Below are 22337 nucleotides of genomic sequence, written 5' to 3'. Positions count from 1 at the left end.
GGACTGGCCGTGCTAGCGCCTCCAATGCTTGGCTGTCAGGTCCCCGACGAGAGGACGGGCAGGCGGTCCCCAGAGGCGCCCCGCTCGACCATAGGAAGGGAGAGCCTTTGCTCCCACCGAGGCACCGCCTGACTCGCACTGACCACAAGAAATGCTTGCTCGGAGTGCGGAACTGAGAGCAGCAGCGCAGCAGGCGAGAGAGCTCAGAGACAATAAGGCGAGGTGCCCCTTTGGCGGGAAAGGAGCAAAGCTGGGCCAATCACCAATCAATCAATAGGGAGGGCCTCGCGCCTGCCGGACTCGCCTGTCACCAGCACCGCTCTCCCCCCCACGGGGATGCACTTCCGCCGGGCGGTGCTGGCCGAGACGAGCCAGCAGGCAGCCGCCGTGAGCACGGCACTGAGGGGCAGTGGCAGGACTGCCCAGCGCCTGCAGGACGGCCAGCAGCCCCACGCGCAGCAGCAGCCGCAGCGAGAGCTGCAAACGCAGGAATAATGTGGAACGTGTGGATGGTGCTCGCCATCGCCTTATCGGCCTGTGTCTCAGGCGAGGCGGTAAGAGGTTGTTTTAATTTCATTTGGGGAGGGTGAAGCAGGGCAAGAAGCAGTTGCGAGGAGCGCTTGCGTGGATTCGGACGATTTCCTTGGTCAGTGGTTGCCTCGCCTTTCCTGCTCTAACTCTTGGGGAACTTTTCCCGTCTTCTCCGTTCTGCATTAACCGGCAATTTAGCTCGATCCTGGGGCGCCTTGCACTGAACTCCCCTTTCTTGGTTCAGAAACTGGCTTCGGCCTCAAATTGGAGAAAGAGGGGCGGCGGGACGGGGATCAATCCGGAGCGGGAGGAAGGATGAGACGCCCCCACTGTTCCCACATCTGCTGCGCAGAAGTTTTGCTATGGTCATTTGCAAAGATCAAAACTTTTTAAACAGGAGGGGCACGGGGTTTTCGGCTCTGCTTAATGGTATGTGAAACGGGGGAAGGAAAGAGGAGAGAGCCATTATATTTTTATTTGAAGGGTAGAAAATGTTTTTTTCCTCCTGGGATTTTTTTTTTTTTTTGGTGGGGGGAGCAGACTTCTGAACTCGAGGGGCCTTAGTTTTTTGTAAAGACTAACGATAACTCTTGGGATACGTTTTTTATTTAAACAAAAAGCTGTCCAAAAATTGCAGATGGAAAGAGATGGGCTAAGAACATCGAAAGACAGGACCATAAAAACAATCCTTTGAAAGGGGGGGGCGTGAGTGTTAGAGTGGTGATTTAACACTCCAGTTAAAACTGTCTAGCGTATTTTTCATTCAAACCTCTCCTTCATTACTTCAGTCTGTTGAATTCAATGGAGGACTCTGGGAGAACATGATACCATGGTGATTCTGAATGTGACAGTTTTGGATCTGTTTGCAAATCCAGTCTGGCATCACTGAGTTGTATTTGATTGATCCAAACGGAATTTTGGATTATGACGGACAGGGAGGGCAGGGCATGTAAGTATTTTCCGGCGTATAAGACAAAAAACCTTGAAAAACTTAAAAGTAGGGGATCGTCTTATACGCCAGAAAATACGGTATTTGACATTGTATATTTTTTGACTATGATAAAATGAAACATCTAGTAATTAAGATTACACATAATGAACTCTTAAAATCTTCACTGAAACAGCACTGATATTTTTGAAAACTCAGTGCTTTCTAAACTGTGAACATCATCATCAGAAGCTGTCAAAGATGGTATTAACTGGTATCCTGCCAAAGAAGTTATTGTACTGGTATCCTGCAAAATAGCAGCAACTATAACAGCTGTACAACTCAAGAATGTCAATTGTTCCCTAGGTAGATGTTATCTCCTACTCCCAATATTAAGCCTATTAAGTTTTCATAAGGATTGTGCAGTGCTTTGGATTTGAAAGGAAAAAAATGCTTTGACTTGTACATAGTGTACATAGTACTTCCCACTACTTCTTCAAAGCAAACACCTTTTTTCCTGAAAAAAATGCTTAACTTATGAACAACAATACAATTCTGGGAAAAGATGCAGTTGCTTTAAAAAGTAGCCAACAGATATTACACAAGTGCCCCTCCATGCTACAAAACACCCTTTTCTATTTGAATCTAAAATTCTGCATAGTCTTTGTGTTCTACCATTTCAAGTGGTTTGAGTCAATACATCTAGTATATTATACCAAAGAATAACTTGCTCTATGTTGTCCACAGGGTACTACACTGGGTTGATAGAAAATGTATGGAAATCCATCCCATTCTATCTCCTTTGGATAAATTTAATAAATATTCTCAAAAATGTATTCAGAAATGTAGAGAAGACAAATCAGCATCACTGATGCACCCAAATACAACAGGTGAGAGAGAAAGAGAGAGAGAGAGAGAGATGGAGTCTATTTTGGTAAACATTTATACCAAGATGTACCTACACTGGAGACAGACCAGGGAATATTCTCCTAAGGCATGTTCCAATATGTGCCAACACTTCATGCACATCTTCAGAGGAAGTTAACTTCATAGAAATGTTGCACTTTTCAGTTTCTATAATCAGCTGCATAAAAAATGGGGGAGACGTGAGGTAAGCCTTTATATAACCTTTATAAAATCCTTAAAAATTACAAATCAACGGTGAGTAACAATGCATTCATAATCAGTTAGAATCTATGCTCACCTGTCTGAAAGGAGGAAAGGCTGCTGACGCTTAACACAGGCAGCTTACCGTATATGATCTGCTCTGTCAAGCCAGAATCAGTTTTCTGCCCCACTCTAATCCATGGAAAAACTGCAGTTTAATAGCTCCTGATATTATCAGGACATATAAATATGTGAATAAACTGGTTATGAAAAGATCTCTGATTTACACATTCTGTAAGTGGCTTTTTCAACCTACAGCACTGGTTTTTTCTGAATCTTTTTTTTTTTTACAACGGCAGACATCACAAAGGATCTGTGCATCTATATGCTTATTAGCCCTGTGCAGTACCTTGGATATGATTTTTAAAAAAGGGCTTTGGAACACACATGAGTATGAACTGAGCATCTGTCTGCTGCTCTTTAAAGCAGCTCTTTCCCCCCCTGGAATCACATGATGGATCTCTCAGCTGCCATGTGAAAGGCTTAGCTGCTTTACAGATTCACAGACAGATATGATATTTATGCTTTCAGTGCCAACCATAGTGTTGGAGTCTGTGAAGGAAGGGAGATTGTTGCAGCAAACCATCTCCATATATTTGAAAGAGGAAAATGTTCACAGATGAGCACTGCTAATACTTTGAAAATGGAACAAAATGGAGAAGAGTGCAATGAACTCTTGGGTCATCCCAGGACAAAAGAAAATCTGGCAATCTCTCCCAAACCTTAGCATGGCCTCCCACTCCTAAAGAAGATGGAAAAGGAAATGCTTCCCTATGAAGTAAATATTTCAGTAACACCCCTTCTGAATTTAAGAAATATTGGTAAGTAATCTGCTCTTATAGTTATCTCCAACTGATTCCATTAAACATGCAAGTTCATATCATCACAATAGTGCAAAATCAACTTAAACCAGGGATCTCCAAACTTGGCAACTTTAAGACTTGTGGACTTCAACTCCCATGGCTGGCTGGAGAATTCTGACTGAGGAATTCTGGAAGTTGAAGTCCACAGATCTTGGAGTTGAAATCCACAAGTCTTAAAGTTGCCAAGTTTGAAGAACCCTGAATGAAAAACAAAGGTATTACTTGATATCTTCTATTGATTAACTTCTTGCAATTTCTGCTTTTTAGTAGTGGTTTGTGAAGCCCTGGTTTACCTAGCTCATATGAACAGTAATAGTAAGCCACAGACAGTTAAGATCTAGAATGTTAAGAGTCTATCCAAATAAGTAAATTAAGAATTTATCGAAGCCTGGGGTTTGGGCATGAAAGTATTCTTAAATATTATATCCCAATCATGCTTTTTACTGAGAAAAACATTTGTAGAAAATACGTATGCATAAAATAAGTTGCAGATAAACCAAATAAAAAACCATGGGCTGTTTAAAGAAAACTTTGCAAACAGCAGAATGGACTTCTGCTGCCTCCCTCTCTTTTTAATTATCATTTTAATATTTTTTACGTTTTACATTCACAGCATTTTGAATACCTCATTTGAACATGGAAACTACAACTACATTCAAACTGGTCCTTATTTTTCTTGTGAAGGGAAGCATTACTTTTTGTATAACCAAAATCTAATTTGTTATATCTATATTGCAGAAATATGCAATTTAAGTTCCTATGAATATTCCTCTCAACATAATCCAGAAAATTTCTTTCATATCACTCATTTAGTTCATTCTGAAGGACAAAGCTTTGTAGAAGAACCACCAAGATGATTAAAATATTCTGGCATTATGTAATTCTGTGTCTATTTATAACTAAATATTCACCTGGCCTGGTTTATTGCAAGTGATTCCTTGGATTTCCAAGTAGCTGAAAGTTAATTCTAGCTGCAATTCAAAGAGAACAGAAAATTATTTTGAAATATCAAAACATGGATTAAAATACATATTAAACAAAGATTAGAGTACTGACCATATAACTTACATGTAATTGATTGTAATGGTTTGCCCTTTGAGCATCACTCACTTGAATGGCATAAAACATACACAAAACAACCCAGGTTTAAGGGGCTAAAATTTGGGACCTAGGTAACAGAGGAAGATGGCAGCAGAGATAATTAAGGAAAAATGTACATTTTAGAGTCTGTCTGCATAAATATACGCTCCATTCTATCACAATCTGTTTTGTTCACTATCAAGCTTCATCTTCCAAATAAGAATGAAACAATTAGGCAAGTTCACAAGAAAGCCAAGAAGTTTAGAAAAGCATTAGTTAATCAAGAAGGAAACCATAATCAAAGAATTTCAGCAATTGATGTGACTCAAGAATAACCCATCATCTGCGATCTCTTACAAAGGGTTTTCTTTGCCGTTCAGTGTAACAGACTATCTGCTCCCCTCTTTTCAGCATGCTTGTCTTCTGTCCATCATTTTTATAACCGATTTGCCATAATTTTATTTCCCCTGACAGCACAAATGAAAACTTCATGTTTTTCATCAAATAAACAGTGTGTCCTTGCCTAATCTACTCTACTCCGCGAGCTGCATTGGCTTCCGGTTGCCCTCCAGGTGAGATTCAAGGTGCTGGTGATGACCTATAAAGCCCTAAATGGCTTGGGTCCGGGATATTTAAGGGAACACCTGCTGCCGGCATCAAGTTCCCTTCGTCCTGTGCGCTCCCACATGGAGGGCCTTCTCAGGGTGCCGCCGGTAAAAGACTGCCGGCGGATAACACCCAGGGGGGAGGGCCTTCTCAGTGGGTGCGCCTGCCCTTTGGAACCAGCTGCCCGTGGAGCTTAGGACTGCCCCCGACCTTCGGTCATTCCACCGGGACCTGAAGACCTGGCTCTTTGAGCTTTCCGGCCCAGGCTGAGAGTTTTTAAATGGGGTTTTATATTTGTTCAGGGATTAAATTTAATTATTTTAACTGTCTTTAACTTTTGTATTTGTATTGACGTTTTTAAATACTTTGTAAACCGCCCTGAGTCCTATGGGAAAAGGGCGGTATATAAATTCAATAAACTAAACTAAACTAAACTAATCAGAAAAGAAAAAGGAAAAATAGCCTTCTGCTGGCAATGAAAAATAAAAACACAGATGAAAAGGCAGAATCTGCAGTATTAACGTGCAATTTTTGGGGTTTGGGCTTCTGATTGTAAACAATCTGATATGCGGGTAGTCCTCGACTTACACCCATAATTGAGCCCAAAATTTTTGTACCCAAGTGAGACATTTGTTAAGTGAATTTTGCCCATTATATGACACAGTTGTTAAATGAATCGCTGCAGTTGTTAAATTAGTAACATAATTTTAGGTGAATCTAGTTTTCCCATTAACTTTGCTTGTCAGAAGGTCACAAAAGGTGATCATGTGATCCCAGGACACTACAACGGTCATAAAAATGAGTGAGCTCCCAAGCATCTTAATTTTAATCATGTGACCACTGGGATGCTGCAATGGTCGTAAGTGTGAAAAACACTCATAAATCACTTTTTCCAGTGCCGTTGTAACCTTGAACAGCCACTAAATAAACTGTGGTAAGTTGAGGACTACCTGTAATAAGATCCTCCTTACTGAATGCATTCAAATGGACAAGGGCTAACTTATAGCAGTACTTGATGGACTGGAGTAACAAGTGACCACACTTCATGTGAAGAGTAAACTTATTTATTGCTTTGAATTAATTTGTATGCCATCAATTCACAGCAGCTAACGTAAGGAAGTATATAAAACAAAGGACATGCTAGAATAGATAGAATGGAAATCTCTAACATTGGAAAACATCATTGCATAAGAAAGAAAAACAATTAAAGAGGCCAATCTAGTGGACAAGTAGGAACAAGAGACAGAGATGATGGTTTGCACAGCTGGAATTCTGAAACATTTTTCAGGCTGAGAGAAGAAATAAGACTCTTGAGTATCTGGCAAAAGAAAAGGAGAAGCTGCCAAACATGAGATTACAAATTAAATGAATAGCTGGTCTGAAAAATGTACTCAAATAGTGTTCTCATTGAAATTGAAGGCGTCAAATGGGGCACCACAAGATTCAGTGCTGCATCCCGTACAACATTTTTATTCATTGCCCAAAGAAGTAGAAGAAATGTTGATTAGATCTGCAGATGACACAAAATTAAAGGGCTGGAAAATAAAAATAAAATTGAAAACCTGATCGGAGAAAGAGCCCTGGGAAAAAAAATTAACAGAAATAAATACTAAGTTCCTTGCTTAGGAAACAGAAATAAAATGCTCAGGGCTGGGATTATGGCTAGGAAATCCTGGCTTAGTAATGAATGGTAGGTGAAAAAGATTTTGGAATAACAGTTATAATCAACTGAAAATGATTCAGTGGTGCTATGTGGCAGCAAAAAAAAAGGCTGCAATTTCAGAAGTAAACAAGAAGAATAAAATTTCTAGTTTATTGTGCACGGTTTATCTAGAAGAGGGAAACAAGGATTACGAGGGACTAAAAAGCAAACTCATATGAAGAGAGATTGAAGGAATTTGGAATGTTTAATCTTCAGAAGAGAAGTTGAGGAGATATAATACCATTATTCAACTATTCTTTCAATAATTGAAAGAGAGACAGTTAAGTGAATTTTGCCTCGTTTTATGACCTTTCTTGCCACAGTTGTTAAGTGAATCACTGCAGTTGTTAAGTTACTAACACAGTTGTTAAGTAAATCTGGCTTCCCCATTGAGTTTGCTTGTCAAGAGGTTGCAAAAGGTGATCACGTGGCCCCAGGACACTGTAAGCATCATAAATATGAGTCAGCTGCCAAGCATCTAAATTTTTATCAGGTGACCATGAGGATGCTGCAACAGTTGTAAGTGTGAAAAACAGTCATAAATCACTTTTTTCAGTGCTGTTGTAACTTGGTCAGTGAATGAGCTGTTGTAAGTTGAGGATTACCTGTAATAAGATCCTCCTTACTGAACGCATTCAAATGGACAACCCACTAATTTAAAACATTCACACCTTCGACACTGCAACAAGAAGAAATTCTTCTGTATCTGAATAGAAATTTGCTGCAAGTCATTTTTCTAAAAGATTATTCTGTGTTAATCATGGTTTTCTATGGAGCTCAGTTTCCGCCCCCCCCCCTCAGGATTCACTACTTTACAGATTTTAAATTTCCAAATATATTTTTAAAGTTCAATATATCTTCTTATTTCCTAATGTGGAACATTTAATTTGGCATGTTTGCCACAACTCAAACTTTGGTAATGTTAGTCCACTACAGCTGACTCTGACTAATGTTTCTATATATGGTGCATATAATTAAGAAAGGGAAAATCAAGTGCCTCTCCTATTTCATTTTGTTAAGTCTTTCTGAAGTAGTTGTTGCCAAAACAAAAAACAGGGATGTAACGTAATGTTAGACATATAGTTGATGTGTTAGAGTTTTTGGAAAGGCACAACCAGATCTCTGCAGCGCTAATCTTTTTAGATGCTGAAAAGGCTTTTGATCAATTGAATTGGCAATTTCTGTTGAGAATGTTAGATAAAATGGATTTTGGGGAAAATTTCTTACAGCCGATTAGGGCATTATATCAAAAGCAAACTGCCCGAATCATAGTTAACAATAGTCTGACGGCAGTATGTAATATTGAGAAGGGTACAAGGCAAGGATGTCCGTTATCGCCCTTGTTATTTGTGTTAACTTTAGAGATATTATTGAACAAGATTCGGAATTCGGAAAAAATTAAGGGGATACAAGTTGGAGATCAGGACTATAGATTGAGAGCATTTGCAGATGATCTGGTTGTTACAGTGACCCAGCCAGAGAATTCTGTTGTGGACCTGATAGAGATAATAACACAATATGGGAAGGTTTCTGGATTTAAAGTAAACATACAGAAAACTAAAATCTTGGCTAGAAACATGACAGTCTCACAGAAGGCCTTCTTGGAAGGACTAACTGGATTTGAGATTGTTAAAAGGGTTAAATATTTGGGGGTAATTTTGTCGCCCTCGAATACAAAGCTATATAAAAATAATTATGAAAAATTGTGGGGGAAAATTCAAAAAGAATTGGAGAGTTGGCAAAAATTGCAATTGACTTTGTTGGGACGGATTGCAGCAGTGAAAATGAATGTCCTGCCCAAATTTTTATTTTTATTTCAAATGATACCGATTCTTAAGAAAGATTCTAATTTGGAGGAATGGCAGCGTGGTATCAATAAATTTGTGTGGGCAGGGAAAAAGCCACGAGTTAAACTTAAGATTATGCAGGATATTCGTGAGAGAGGTGGCCTTAAATTGCCTAATTTTAAATTATATTATGAAGCTGCTGCATTAGTAGGAATAAGTGATTGGATCAATTTGACGCAAGGGAGGTTATTAAATCTTGAGGGCCATGATTTGTTGTTTGGCTGGCATGCATATTTGTTGTATGATAAGAAGGTAGGTACTGTGTTTAGGACGCATATTTTAAGACAGGCATTGCTGAGAGTTTGGAAGAAGTATAGACATAAGCTAAGTTGTAAGATACCATTGTGGGCAATTCCAAAACACGCAATAGAAAATATACATGCTGGTTTCAAACACGATGAGACTACCTACAAGGAAATTTTAAGTTTGGAAAGGAATGTTTGGTGCTTGAAATCATATAGCTTCTTGCGAGAAGAGAAGGTTGTTCAAACATGGTTTCAATATACTCAGTTACGGGCCAGGTGGAAAGAAGACCAGAAAATTGGATTTGCAACGATTGATGAAAATTTGATAAAGCAAATTAGAAATCAGGGACCTGCACACATAAAACGGATATATCTTGCATTGATAGAGATTGATTCAGAAACAGAGCTTGTTAAGGACTGTATGATAAAATGGGCCCAAAATATCCAGGAAGTTATTACAATGGACATGTGGGAGAAGATTTGGGTGAGGAATGTGAAATTTACTCAAGCTCAAAATTTAAGAGAGAACTTTTATAAGATGTTTTATAGATGGCATTTAGATCCTAAAAAGCTTGCAAGTATGTACCCGAATTATCAGCCTAAGTGTTGGAGGTGCGGGGTTGAAGATGCAACATATTTTCATATATGGTGGACATGTAAAAAGGTTAAGGCCTTTTGGATTAAAATCTGGTGGAATATACAGAAGATTTTTAAAAGGAGGATAAAGTTTTGTCCGCAATTTTTTTTGTTGGGAATAATTGTTGATGCTACAGTGGTGGACTCTAAGTTGATGCTGAATTTAGTTACGGCAGCAAGACTTTTGATAGGACAATATTGGAAGAAAGAGGAGCTGCCGACCATAGAAGAATGGACTTTAAAGGTTTCCGACCTGGCAGAGATGGCGAAGATATCGGCTTATTTGAAAGATCATTCGCAAGAACGTTATATTATGGAATGGAGAAAGTGGATTGAGTTTATCCAGAATAAGTATAGGGTTAAGAAGTTTTATCTAGCATTCGAATAAGTCTTCTTTCGTGTTTTTTCTTTTCTTTTCCTATTTTCTTTTTTATATATATTTAATAATGTTAAGTTTTGTTTGTTCTTATATAAGTTAGAGAGTGACGGATTTTAGAATTTATGGTTGTTAGTATATGGTTGCTTATGATTGCTTTTTATATATATATACCTTGTATTTAGCTTTGGGAAGTCCGGGGGGGAGGGGGGTGGGGGGGAGGTAAGGGGGGGAGGTAGGGGAGGGAAGAGGGAGGGGGGAAGGGGGGAGGTAAGGGGGGAGGGAAGAGGGAGGGGGGAGGTAGGGAGGGGAGGGTGGAGGGGGATGGGGGTTTTTAAAGGAAAATTGTATTGTAAAACTTTTCAATAAAAAAAAAAAAACAGGGACGTATGCCAGTAACATGTTAGCCAGAGTCCACAGAGTACCCGAGTGCATTGGTCATATGACCAACTTGATTTTACAATGGTTTTTGTAGCAATCTTTTTTTTTATTAAAGTTTTACAAAAACAAAATTTTACATTATATCCCCAAATCCCTCCCACCCCAACCCACCCACTTCCCCCCCCCCACTTCCCATAGCTAAATACAGGATTATAGTTACAATAATCATATTCTAAATAAAAATTATGCACAATATACAATTAACCAAATTCATAATGTGCTTTAACTCCCCTTTAACATAACTGCAAACAAAGTACCAATAACAATATCCCACTAAATCTACTCATAAGCTAAATGGAACTTTTTAGTCCCATATTTGTTCTGAATATAATTTATCCATCTCCTCCAAACTGAAATATATCTTTCCTGTGAATGATCTTTCAAATAAGCAGAAATCTTAGACATTTCTGCAAGATTCGAAACTTTAAACACCCATTCTTCTATAGTGGGCAAACTATCCTTCCAATATTGTCCCACCAGTAACCGTGCTGCTGTTATCATGTTCAACATCAAGTTAGTTTCTTTAACATCACAATCTACCACAATACCCAATAAAAACAATTGCGGAGAAAACTTTATCTTTCTCTTAAAAATCTTTTGAATGTTCCACCAAATTTTGATCCAAAAAACTTTTATATTTCTACACGTCCACCACATGTGAAAATAGGTAGCTTCTAAACTACCACATCTCCAACATTTAGACTGTAAATTAGGATACATGTTAGACAACTTCTTGGGATCCAAATGCCATCTATAAAACATTTTATAAAAATTTTCTCTTAAATTTTGAGCCTGAGTAAATTTAACATTTCTAACCCAAATTATCTCCCAAGTGTCCAACGAAATTGGTTCCTGAATATTTTGTGACCACTTTATCATACAGTCTTTAACCAGTTCCGTTTCCGAATCCAATTCAATTAAAGCATTATATATCCTCTTTATATGAGCACAATTTAAATCTCTAATTTGTTTTTTATTGAAAAGTTTTACAATACATTTTATCTTTAGCAAAAAAAAACCCAACCCCCTCCCCTCCCACCCTCTTCCCCCTCCCCAACCCTCCCCAACCCCTCCCTCCCTTTCCCCTCCCCCCCCGACTTCCCAGAGCTGAGTACAGGGTATAAAAATACAAAGAATCATAATCTAACTTATGCAAACAATCCTAAACTATTTAAACTATCGCACTATAACTCATATAGATAAACTCCAAACATATATATATATCATATCAATAATTATTCAAATGCAAAATAATACTTTTTAATCCCATATTTGCTCCGTAGTATCTCTCTGTTACAAATAATCTTTCAGGTGCACTAAGATCTTTACCATATCCTCGAGAAAAAAAACACTTTACAGTCCATTCTTCTGTAGTCGGTAATTTTACCTTTTTACTAGAAATCTTACTACCATAGTTAAATTCAACATCCATTTAATATCCACCACAGGAATATCAATAATACCCAATAAAAACAATCACAGATAAAACAATTTATATCAATTATTAAAAACTATTCTTTTTTCTAACTAGGCTTTAAATTTCCATACTAAAACCAAGTTTATACAACCTTTCCTTCTCCTAATATATTATACAACTTAAAATACCATACATTATTTTCCAAACTTAAATTTTTTTATATAATCACATCATTCTTATATTTTCTATTACCTGTTTCATTATTACCCATAAAAATATTACAAGTTAACTTTCATCTATAATTTTTCCCAAAGTTGCACCAGAGCATATCACAAAGTATATACCTAGCACACAATATCCACCTTCTTATCACACCGTAAATATACGTACCAACCAAATAGCAAATCATAACCTACAAAATATCAGTAAGCACTACTACAAATCTTCCCAATTAAATTTTCATAATCATCTTAAAACTAAAGCAACATAAAATATTACATAGTTATTTTATAAGGGTGAAAAGTATATCCCCAAATATTTAGCCCTTCTAACAATTTCAATTCCCATAATCCTTATTACATTATTATCTCCTGCAGTTATGCAACTAAATCTTCAGGCTTGGTTCATTCGTCTAGAAGCAGCACGCCTCTTCCAATTTCTGGCCTCCTCCAGTGGTACTGAAATTTGATCCACTCCTGTAACTTTCTCATCTGTCTGTATTATTCCTTCAGCATCTTGTAGATTCTCTCTGTATCGTTGAGACTCTCTCTCACCTTTTTTCTTTGTAGATTCCAAAAATGGTATGGGGGCTGCTTTTAAAACATTACTGTAAAAATCGCGTGCCTGAATCACCGTAGTAAAACAATGCCTCGTACCTTCATAGGTCACCACCATACCCACTGGTATCTGCCATCTAAACGTGATATCACGTCGTCTCAATTCTTGTGTCAAAAAAGCAAATTCCTTCCTTTTTCTTAAAATTCTTGAAGGGATCTCTTTTAAAATCAGAACTTTTTGCTCAGCAATTACAAAATCAATATTATAGGAGGCCTGGATAACTTCATTTCTAATCATTCTCTTTGTAAAATAAACCACCACATCTCTAGGTAATTTCCTTTGTCTTGCAATCCAAGAATTAACACAAAAAATTTTATCTATATCTTCCATTATTTCATCTGCTGGTCGTCTCAGCACCCCTTCCAAAGCCTCAGAAACCATTTTCTTCAAATTTTCCTTAGGATTTTCTTTTAGGCCTCTAATCCTTAAAGCAAACTCCATCTGATAATACTGTGTCGAGATCAAATCATAATCAATTTTCTCTACCACATTTTCAGTTTCTGTCATTTTTGCTTCCAGTCTAATATCATTTTGAGTAAGATCTTCCACTCTTTCGTCCAAATTCTCAATACATTTAGCCATGCCTTGCAATGCAGATAAAATGTCTGCTCTCAGTTCCATTAATTTCTCTGTAATCTTTTCATCCATAACCTTAGCTAGTTTTTCTGTTAACTTCTCCTCCAACTTTTTATCCATTATCTCAGCAAATTGTTGCATTTGCTTTTCCATAGTCTCTTGCAGCAGATTCTGCAAATCTTTTACTGTAAGAGCTGATGCAGATACGGGTGCAGGGGACAATAAAGTTTTCAACGAAGACTGCTGCACCAGAGCAGGAACTTTAGAAGATATACCCTCCATTTTCACCCACTATTGTTAGCTACGCACTTCCACTTACGAGCTCAGCAAAGTCCATTGAGTTAAAGATCAAAACACCATCTTCACCAAAATCTCCTGCATCACTCTGCCTGCGTCCTCATTCTCAAAAGTTCTTCCTTGCTAGCAGGGATGGTTGCGAACGCCCTGTTCTGCTCCAAAAAACCCAGAGCAGAGGCGCCTCGCAGTCCGGAGCATGCCCAGGCTTCAGGGGGGGCTCAAACCTTCAGCCACCAAAACTTTAAGTTCTGGCGGCCCCGGAGAGCTCTACCCCTACCTGGGCGCTCACCCCCTCCTCTTCGCCCGAGGAGGGGGCTTCCGAGCTGCCGAAACAGCTGATCGGCGCTGTTTTCGGCGGTTCTACGGAGCCGCGAGGCTGACAGCCGAAGAATGGCTGCCTCCGGCGTCGCCTTGCCATCCGGAAGTCTCTAATTTGTTTTACTAAATTTTGATCTGTAATTGTGATGCCAACCTTTTGATCTGACTTCCACCTAACTTTCAATTGGGTATATTGAAACCAAGAGTAACTTATGTTTTCTTTTCTTAACTCCTCTAATGATTTAAGTTGCCAATCAGTCCCTTGCAATCTAAGTAGTTCCTTATAAGAAACCATATCCATACTCACTCCCATAGATACGCCCTCTATCGCGTGTCCAGGAATTCCCCAAATCGGTATTTTATAATTTAACTTCTAATAATACTTTTTCCAGACACACAATAAAGCACTTCTAAGAATATGGGATTTAAAAGCCCTGTCCACCTTCTTATCGTAAAGCAAATATGCATGCCATCCATATACCAAATCCCATCCCTCAAGATGAAGTATTCACTTGTTATAGACCGATATCGCTTTTAAACACAGACTACAAGATATTTGCTAAGGTTTTGGCTAATAGACTGATGAGGGTTCTGCAACAGGTGATTCATGGGGATCAAACGGGGTTTATTAGTGGTAGGCAAATGAAAAATAATGTGAGGCATATAGTTGATGTGTTAGAGTTTTTGGAAAGGAACAACCAGATCTCTGCGGCGCTAATTTTTTTAGATGCTGAAAAAGCTTTTGATCAATTGAATTGGCAATTTTTGTTGAAAGTTTTAGACAAAATGGATTTTGGGGAAAACTTTTTGCAACCGATTAGGGCATTATATCAAAAACAAACTGCCCGAATTATAGTTAATAATAGCCTGACAGAGGCATGTAATATTGAGAAGGGCACAAAGCAAGGGTGTCCGTTATCGCCCTTGTTATTTGTGTTAACATTAGAGATATTATTGGTCAAAATACGGAATTCGGAAAAAATTAAGGGGATACAAATTAGAGATCAGGATTATAGATTGAGAGCATTCGCAGACGATCTGGTTGTTACAGTGACCCAGCCAGAGAACTCTGTTGTGGACCTGATGGAGATAATAACACAATATGGGAAGGTTTCTGGATTTAAGGTTAATGTACAAAAAACAAAAATTTTGGCCAAAAATATGACAACACCGCAAAAGGCCCTCTTAGAAGGATTAACTGGATTTGAGATTGTTAAAAGGGTTAAATATTTGGGGGTGATTTTGTCGCCCTCTTATACAAAGCTATATAAAAATAATTATGAAAAACTATGGGGGAAAATTCAAAAAGAATTGGAGAGTTGGGAAAAATTGCAATTGTCTTTGTTGGGACGGATTGCAGCAGTAAAAATGAATGTCCTGCCTAAATTTTTATTTTTATTTCAAATGCTACCGATTCTTAAGAAAGATTCTAATTTGGAGGAATGGCAGCGAGGTATCAATAAATTTGTGTGGGCAGGGAAAAAAAACATGAGTTAAACTTAAGATTATGCAGGATACTCGTGAGAGAGGTGGCCTTAAATTGCCTAATTTTAAATTATATTATGAAGCTGCTGCATTAGTAGGAATAAGTGACTGGATTAATTTGACGCAAGGGAGTTTATTAAATCTTGAGGACCATGATTTGTTGTTTGGCTGGCATGCATATTTGTTGTATGATAAGAAGGTAGACAACGTGTTTAGGGTGCATATTTTAAGGCATGCATTGCTGAGAGTTTGGAAGAAGTATAGACATAAGTTAAGTTGCAAGATACCATTGTGGGCAATTCCAAAACACGCAATAGAAAATATACATGCTGGCTTCAAACATGATGTGACTACGTACAAGGAGATTCTCAGTTTGGAAAGAAATGTTTGGTGTTTGAAATCATATAGCCTCTTGCGAGAAGAGAAGGTTGTTCAAAATTGGTTTCAATATACTCAGTTACGGGCCAGGTGGAAAGAAGACCAGAAAAATGGATTTACAATGACTGATGAAAATTTGATAAAGCAAATTAGAAATCAGGGACCAGCACATATCAAACGGATATATCTTGCATTGATAGAGATTGATTCAGAAACAGAGCTTGTTAAGGATTGTATGATAAAATGGGCCCAAAACATCCAGGAAGTTATCACAATGGACACGTGGGAAAAGATTTGGGTGAGGAACGTAAAATTTACTCAAGCTCAAAATCTAAGAGAGAACTTCTACAAAATGTTTTATAGATGGCATTTAGATCCTAAAAAGCTTGCAAGTATGTATCCGAATTATCAGCCTAAATGTTGGAGGTGTGGTGATGAAGATGCAACATATTTTCACATATGGTGGACATGTAAGAAGGTTAAGGCTTTTTGGATAAAAGTCTGGTGGAATATGCAGAAGATTTTTAAACAGAGGATAAAGTTTTGTCCGCAACTTTTTTTGTTGGGAATAATTGCAGACGCTACAGTTGTGGACACCAAGTTGATGTTGAACTTAATTACGGCGGCAAGACTTTTGATAGGCCAATATTGGAAGAAAGAGGAACTGCCGACCATAGAAGAGTGGACTTTAAAGGTTTCCGACCTGGCAGAGATGGCGAAGATTTCGGCCTATTTGAAAGATCATTCGCAAGAACGCTATATTATGGAATGGACAAAATGGATTGAGTTTATCCAGAACAAGTATAGGGTTAAGAAGTTTTATGTAGCATTTGAATAAGTCTTCTTTCGTGTTTTTTTTCTTATCTTAGTTTCTTTTTATACATATTCAATATTATTAAGGCTTGTTTTATCCTATATAAGCTAGAGAGTGATGGATTTTAGAGTTTATAGTTGTTAGTATATGATTGTTTATGATTGCTTTTTATATATATACCTTGTATTTAGCTCTGGGAAGTCGGGGGGGAGGGGGGGAGGTGGGGAGGTAGGGGGGGGAGGTGGGGGGGGAGGAGGGAGGGGGAAGGGGGGATGCTTAAAGGAAAATTGTATTTTAAAACTTTTCAATAAAAAAAAAGATGAAGTATTCACTTGTTAGTTAAATTAAGCCAATCACTAACCCACGTCAAGGCAACCGCATCATAATACAATTTCAAATTCGGCACCTTGAGTCCCCCTCTTTCCCTAGCATCTTGTAAAATCTTAAATTTAACTCTTAGTTTTTTCCCCACCCAAATAAATTTGTTAATACCCTTCTGCCATTGATCAAAGTTGGCATCCTTTTTCAATATAGGTATCATTTGAAACAAAAAGAGAAACTTTGGTAAAACATTCATTTTAACAACTGCAATTCTTCCCAGTAATGATAATTGTAATTTTTTCCAATTATTTAAGTTCCCTTGTACCTTCGACCATAGTGTTTCATAATTATTCTTATACAATTTTACATTGGAGGCTGCAATATATACTCCTAAATATTTAACCTTCTTCACTATTTCAAAACCTGTTAATTTTGATAACATATCCCATATCTTCCCTAATCTGGTTGTTTTGATTAACAAATTCTTCCCTTGTTTTCTGTATTTCTTGCTGCAAAACTTGTGTAGACTGCATCACAACTTGCTGAATGTCTGTCAGTGTAAATGCAGGAGGTGGGGGAGAGGGTGGTTGTACTGTAGGTTTCATCGAGGTCTGCCCTGCAGCTTATGGTATAGGTGAGGAAATAACATTCTTAGAAAGTGGAGGCCCTCCCCCACGTCTCGCAGCCATCTCTTAAGTTTCGATTTCCTCTTTCACCCAGCAGAATCAAAGTTCAGAAGAAAAAAAAAGGGAAGAAAAAATAACAATTCTCTCAAAGTTCTTAACCTTCAATAAGAAGAAAAGGGAACAGGCTTTCAAATAAGCAAAATCCGATACTGGATAAAGTCAGTTGCAAATTGTGTCTCTTGCTTTGTAGCAAAATATAACAATTTTCAAACACAGTCACTTCACACAGGAGAGAAACATTCCAGCGCCATTTTTACTCCATTTCAAACTTGAAACTTGAAGAAGATAATGAAACTGAGTTAAAGTTAAAATCCAATTTGAAAATTCAGATCTTCCTGCTTTGCTCTGCCTGCTTTCCAAAGGAACAAAATACTCACAATCCCCTCTAAGCAGCAGGTGCAGTTGTCGCGTCTTGTTCCACTCCTTCTCCTGAGAGCGGAGAAAGCCTGGGCTCCGAGGGGGCTCACCCTGTTATCCCCCAAACTACTTGGGAGAATCGCAGGGGAGCTCTACCTCTACCCAGGCAAGCTCGCCTCTCCCTCTTCTCCCGAGGGAGAAGCTCCAGCGCCACGGAACAGCTAATTTTCGCTGCCTCCGGGTGTTTTGACGCTTCCCAGGATCGGGTGGCTTCAGAACGCCGCCATTCGGCGCGGCAGCGCTACCGGAAGTCTGTAGCAATCTTTAACTGAACTCCATGATTGTTAAGTGAATCAATGGTTTGCTATGGGTGCAGTTTGGCTGAAAACTAGAAGTGAATTTTTGGTAAAAACCATCATAAAACACGGTAAGATGACTATGTGATGCTGCAAATAGCTATAAACACAGCTGTGTTACCAAACATCCGAAGTTCAGTTATGTCACCACAAAGGGGGCCTGACCACTTGAACTTCAAATCCAGGTCATACATCCCCTTTTTGGGGGTCAGCAGTCACTAAGTGATTACTTGTAGGTTGAGGCCTACTTGTATATAGCAAATTACATAACATTGCTTTACACCACTCATTTTCAAGTTCTAAATAGAACCACTTCTAGAAAAATGAGAAATCAACAATGTTGTAGGTCAACCCCGATTTCCTTACTCCCACTAGTGAAAAATCCATCCCTGGAAAATTCTACAATGAATTGCCATTATTATCCCCTGTTATGGGAATACAGAGCAGAATGAGGCTAGAAAGATATTGGCAAACTCAGTCTTCATAGTGAAAATGGCAGTAAGATTAGACCAGGAAGTAATACTACTGAAATCAGCATTGTGCCCCAATGTTTATATTCAGACCTGCTAAAGCCCACAAGACAAAGGAACTAACAAGTTCTGGCCAGCAGAATCAAAATCATTTCAGAATCAGTTTCCTTCACACCCTGTAAAATAATACATCTCCAAACTCCACTGCAGAAGATTATTTCAAAGAATTTTGTTTGGATAAGTCTGTCAACTCTGAATACCACCATGGTGGCCATTATAAAGAGAAGCTCAATTATAACTTATGTCTCAAGAATTCTGCAGAGACATAACGCTAATTAGTGAACCTACTTAAAATATTGATATATGTAAATGAACAAGAGGGTTTTTCATTTAAGAATCAAGCAAGGGGGATAATCCAGCCATATGATCTGAAATAGTCTTTACATAAATTTTTATACAACTATTTGTTAATTGTCCCAGAAGGCTACTATAATAAAAACTGATTTCTACTCATTTGGATTTTATATAGTTGCAAAGCAGTAGTCTGAATGTTCCTTTATTAGTTTCTAGGATGGATTCCCAGGAGGGAGGGAAGAGTTAAGTGGCAACAGTCTCAGGCAACTCAGTCTCAATCTTATGTGTGAGACAAAGAGGATGAAGACAGCTCCTCCCTAATAGTTCACACAGTATATAGTAGATGCAGATAGCAGAGTTTAGAAAGATTTTGTTTGTAGGTCTTAATAAAGAACTCAGTTTGGAAGTATCACCATGTGTCATTCTTGCTTCATATTATCAACAACTTAGAACTTAAGAAACATTGTGAAGTTAAAATTATCTTGCAGACACATGGATGGATACCTTCACAAAATTTCACATTCAACAGGAAAAAAAGGTAAAGTGTGCCCCTATACGTCCACGAAGACTGCATACATTTGTTCCAATTCTAATAGTTTAAACCAGCGTTTCCCAACCTTAAGGAACTTGAAGATGCGTGGACTTCAACTCCCAGAATTCCCCAGCCAGCATGGCTGGGGAATTCTGGGAGTTGAAGTCCACGCATCTTCAAGTTCCTAAGGTTGGGAAACGCTGGTTTAAACAACGTAGAAAAAAGAGGAAAGAATGCACAGCATTTTCTCTTAGATGTGTTCTATTAACTATTCTCAATCACCTTATTAAATTCCAAGACTATGACCAAAATATTATCTTAAAAATAAGTGAAATTTGCTAGATTACAGGGAAAAAAGTGGTAAAATCCAGCCTTACCTTGGTAGGAATACGGGAAGTTAACAGAAAGGCCCGACATGATGTTAGCACCTGCAAAATAAATAACAAATGTTTATCTTTGTAAAAAAAAATCCTGAAACATTTACATTCAGAAATGTTTTCATGCTGTAATTTCCTAATAGCTACATACAGACAAATCTATAGGAGTTTTGTAATTCTATTTATATTCCCTCGGTATCCCCTGAATGTAAACAAATAGTTTGCATAAAATTATAGAACTGGAAGAATTTATTTTGTCAAAACAGCTTGTACTGATTCTTCCAAGAGCCCTATCATATTGCAGGTTCACACTCAAGTTATGAGCAATTACACATCTCCTACTTACAAATCAGAATATGAAGCCAGGTTGATCCTTTTGTGTTTTGGGATCTTGGTGTTCATATAGTGTACATGAAAACTACTAAAAAGCTGAATTTTAGTGGAAGGTTGGTTTAAAGCTCAACCATCCCTGCTGGTTGGCATAATTTTGTACTTTGCACGGAATAAAAAACAGCTAAGACTGCATGAGGCATTTCTTCTCTATTATGTTTTTGGGTAGATGTTAAGATATTTAAATTTAGTAGCTGGAGCAGTGGAGTATTTTATTTATTTTATTTTTATTTTAATCCCATTTATATCCCACCCTTCTCCAAAGACTCAGGGCGGCTTACAATTTAAGCACAAACCAATGTGCTTAGCAATAGCCTTCATTCTATGTATATGCCTGCTTATTAGGGCTTCCCCCCCCCCCAAGCGGCATTTTTACAAAGTCAGCTTATTGCCCCCAACAATCTGGGTCCTCATTTTACCTACCTCGGAAGGATGGAAGGCTGAGTCAACCTTGAGCCTGGTGGGATGCGAACCTGCACTAATTGCAGGCAGCTAGTGTTACTTAAGGAGGCATTAGCCCACTGCAGTGACCCAGAACACACAGTTATAGTTGATTGGTTTGAGCGTGCTGGCTCCTGCATGAGGCAATCTGCGCTGTGACTGGTTGCTATGGATGTGGAGGGAGAGTTTCCCTTCCCCCCCCTTGCCATTTTCTTCTGGATGCCCTGTATGCTCTGTGATTTTACCTCATGATGCTCCTGTTTGCCTGACTATCTTGTTTGCTGTAAACAGAGATGTAAAATATGTTTATTTATATAAAACGGCAAGTTCGTGTTAGTGTCTCTGACTTCACTTGGATACCAGCTGTGCAGTTCTTTTACAGTATATATTAGTAGTCTGTATTAGAGCAGAGAGCAGAGGGAGTCATTCCTATGTACATCTTATCCACAAAAATTATGGAACCAATAAAGGTGCTAAGTTGCATAGCAAACAGCCATATAATTTTCAAGGTTTCCAGAGATGCTACTCCTCAGATAACTGGACATAAGACCTATGTAAAGTTCAGCTCTAGGTAACAGATGAGTTTGCAACTACTGTACTGACCTTCCTGTTATGTAGTAGCTTCCTTGCCTGAGCTGCTGAACACCCTGGTTGGACTGGCAGTGGAGTTTCCCAAACTTACAGTATTGGGAGACAAACAGCTTTGTGAACATCATTGTAACCAAGGACCTGAGCCAAGTCACCAAGGATCTAACATACAGTATGGGCCACATGTTGGATTTGTTTTTTCTTATGGGGCAGTGATGACATGATCTGGACTTGAGGGATATTTAGATTAGAATTTAACTATTGAAAGTCAGTGGAATATCCCTTTCTCGTCCAACTTTAAACTCCAAGGAAATAATTAATTTTATTCTTGGGGGTGATGAATGTCACACAAATCCATGTATCATTTTCAAGATCAGGACCCTGTAAAGTTTGAAAACCCCAACCTAAATCAAAGGATGCTATCAGAAATGTTATCCCAGCCTATGATGTTACATGCTTCAGAACAATCCGTAACAAGAGCTAAGAGAATTGGACAAATAACATGATGAAATATCAGATAAAACCTCAAAATATTAGGGACAGAAAGAGCAAAAGGGATGAAGATTTAGTTTAAGTTTGTAACCACCCTGTGGGCTGCCAGACCTAAATGGGAACTGAGAAGGAATGACAGCCTTTTATTTAATCTGTAATTACTGTCTGTTATATTCATGCCATTCTGTTGACTGTTTTACCTTTTAATTGTAACAACTTTGAAGACTATGTGGGGAAAAGAATCCCACAAATGAAAATACTTGAAATAGATACAAAGTTATAGAACATGCTGAGGAGAAAGTTTATATTCACAAGGGAGAAAATGGTCATTCTGGTGCCCTGTTTTCACATATCATTGCTGCAAGGGTAGAAGTGAAGAACAAATCCTTTCTGTATGAGCCATTGTACAACAACAACAACTTCATGATT

The 22337-nt window shown here is 38.3% G+C and overlaps 1 protein-coding gene across 3 annotated transcripts in view; it reads right to left on the bottom strand.

Annotated features, from left to right (window-relative positions):
• The window catches only part of CARMIL1 (capping protein regulator and myosin 1 linker 1), a 144274-nt gene that overhangs the window by 68300 nt on the left and 53637 nt on the right, over positions 1–22337 (bottom strand). For all 3 annotated transcript variants that reach the window (XM_083359140.1, XM_083359139.1, XM_083359141.1), the window contains 3 exons: positions 19998–20048; positions 4401–4460; positions 2422–2543 (listed from right to left, as the gene is read on the bottom strand). In XM_083359140.1, the coding sequence (XP_083215266.1) occupies positions 2422–2543; positions 4401–4460; positions 19998–20048 (233 nt within the window). The remainder of the gene's footprint in view (positions 1–2421; positions 2544–4400; positions 4461–19997; positions 20049–22337) is intronic.

This window comes from Vipera ursinii (assembly GCF_947247035.1).
Source record: "Vipera ursinii genome assembly, chromosome: 3".
Taxonomy (NCBI): Eukaryota; Metazoa; Chordata; class Lepidosauria; order Squamata; family Viperidae; genus Vipera; species Vipera ursinii.
Note: the sequence above shows the minus strand (reverse complement) of the source record. Positions and strands in the feature narration are given on the sequence as shown.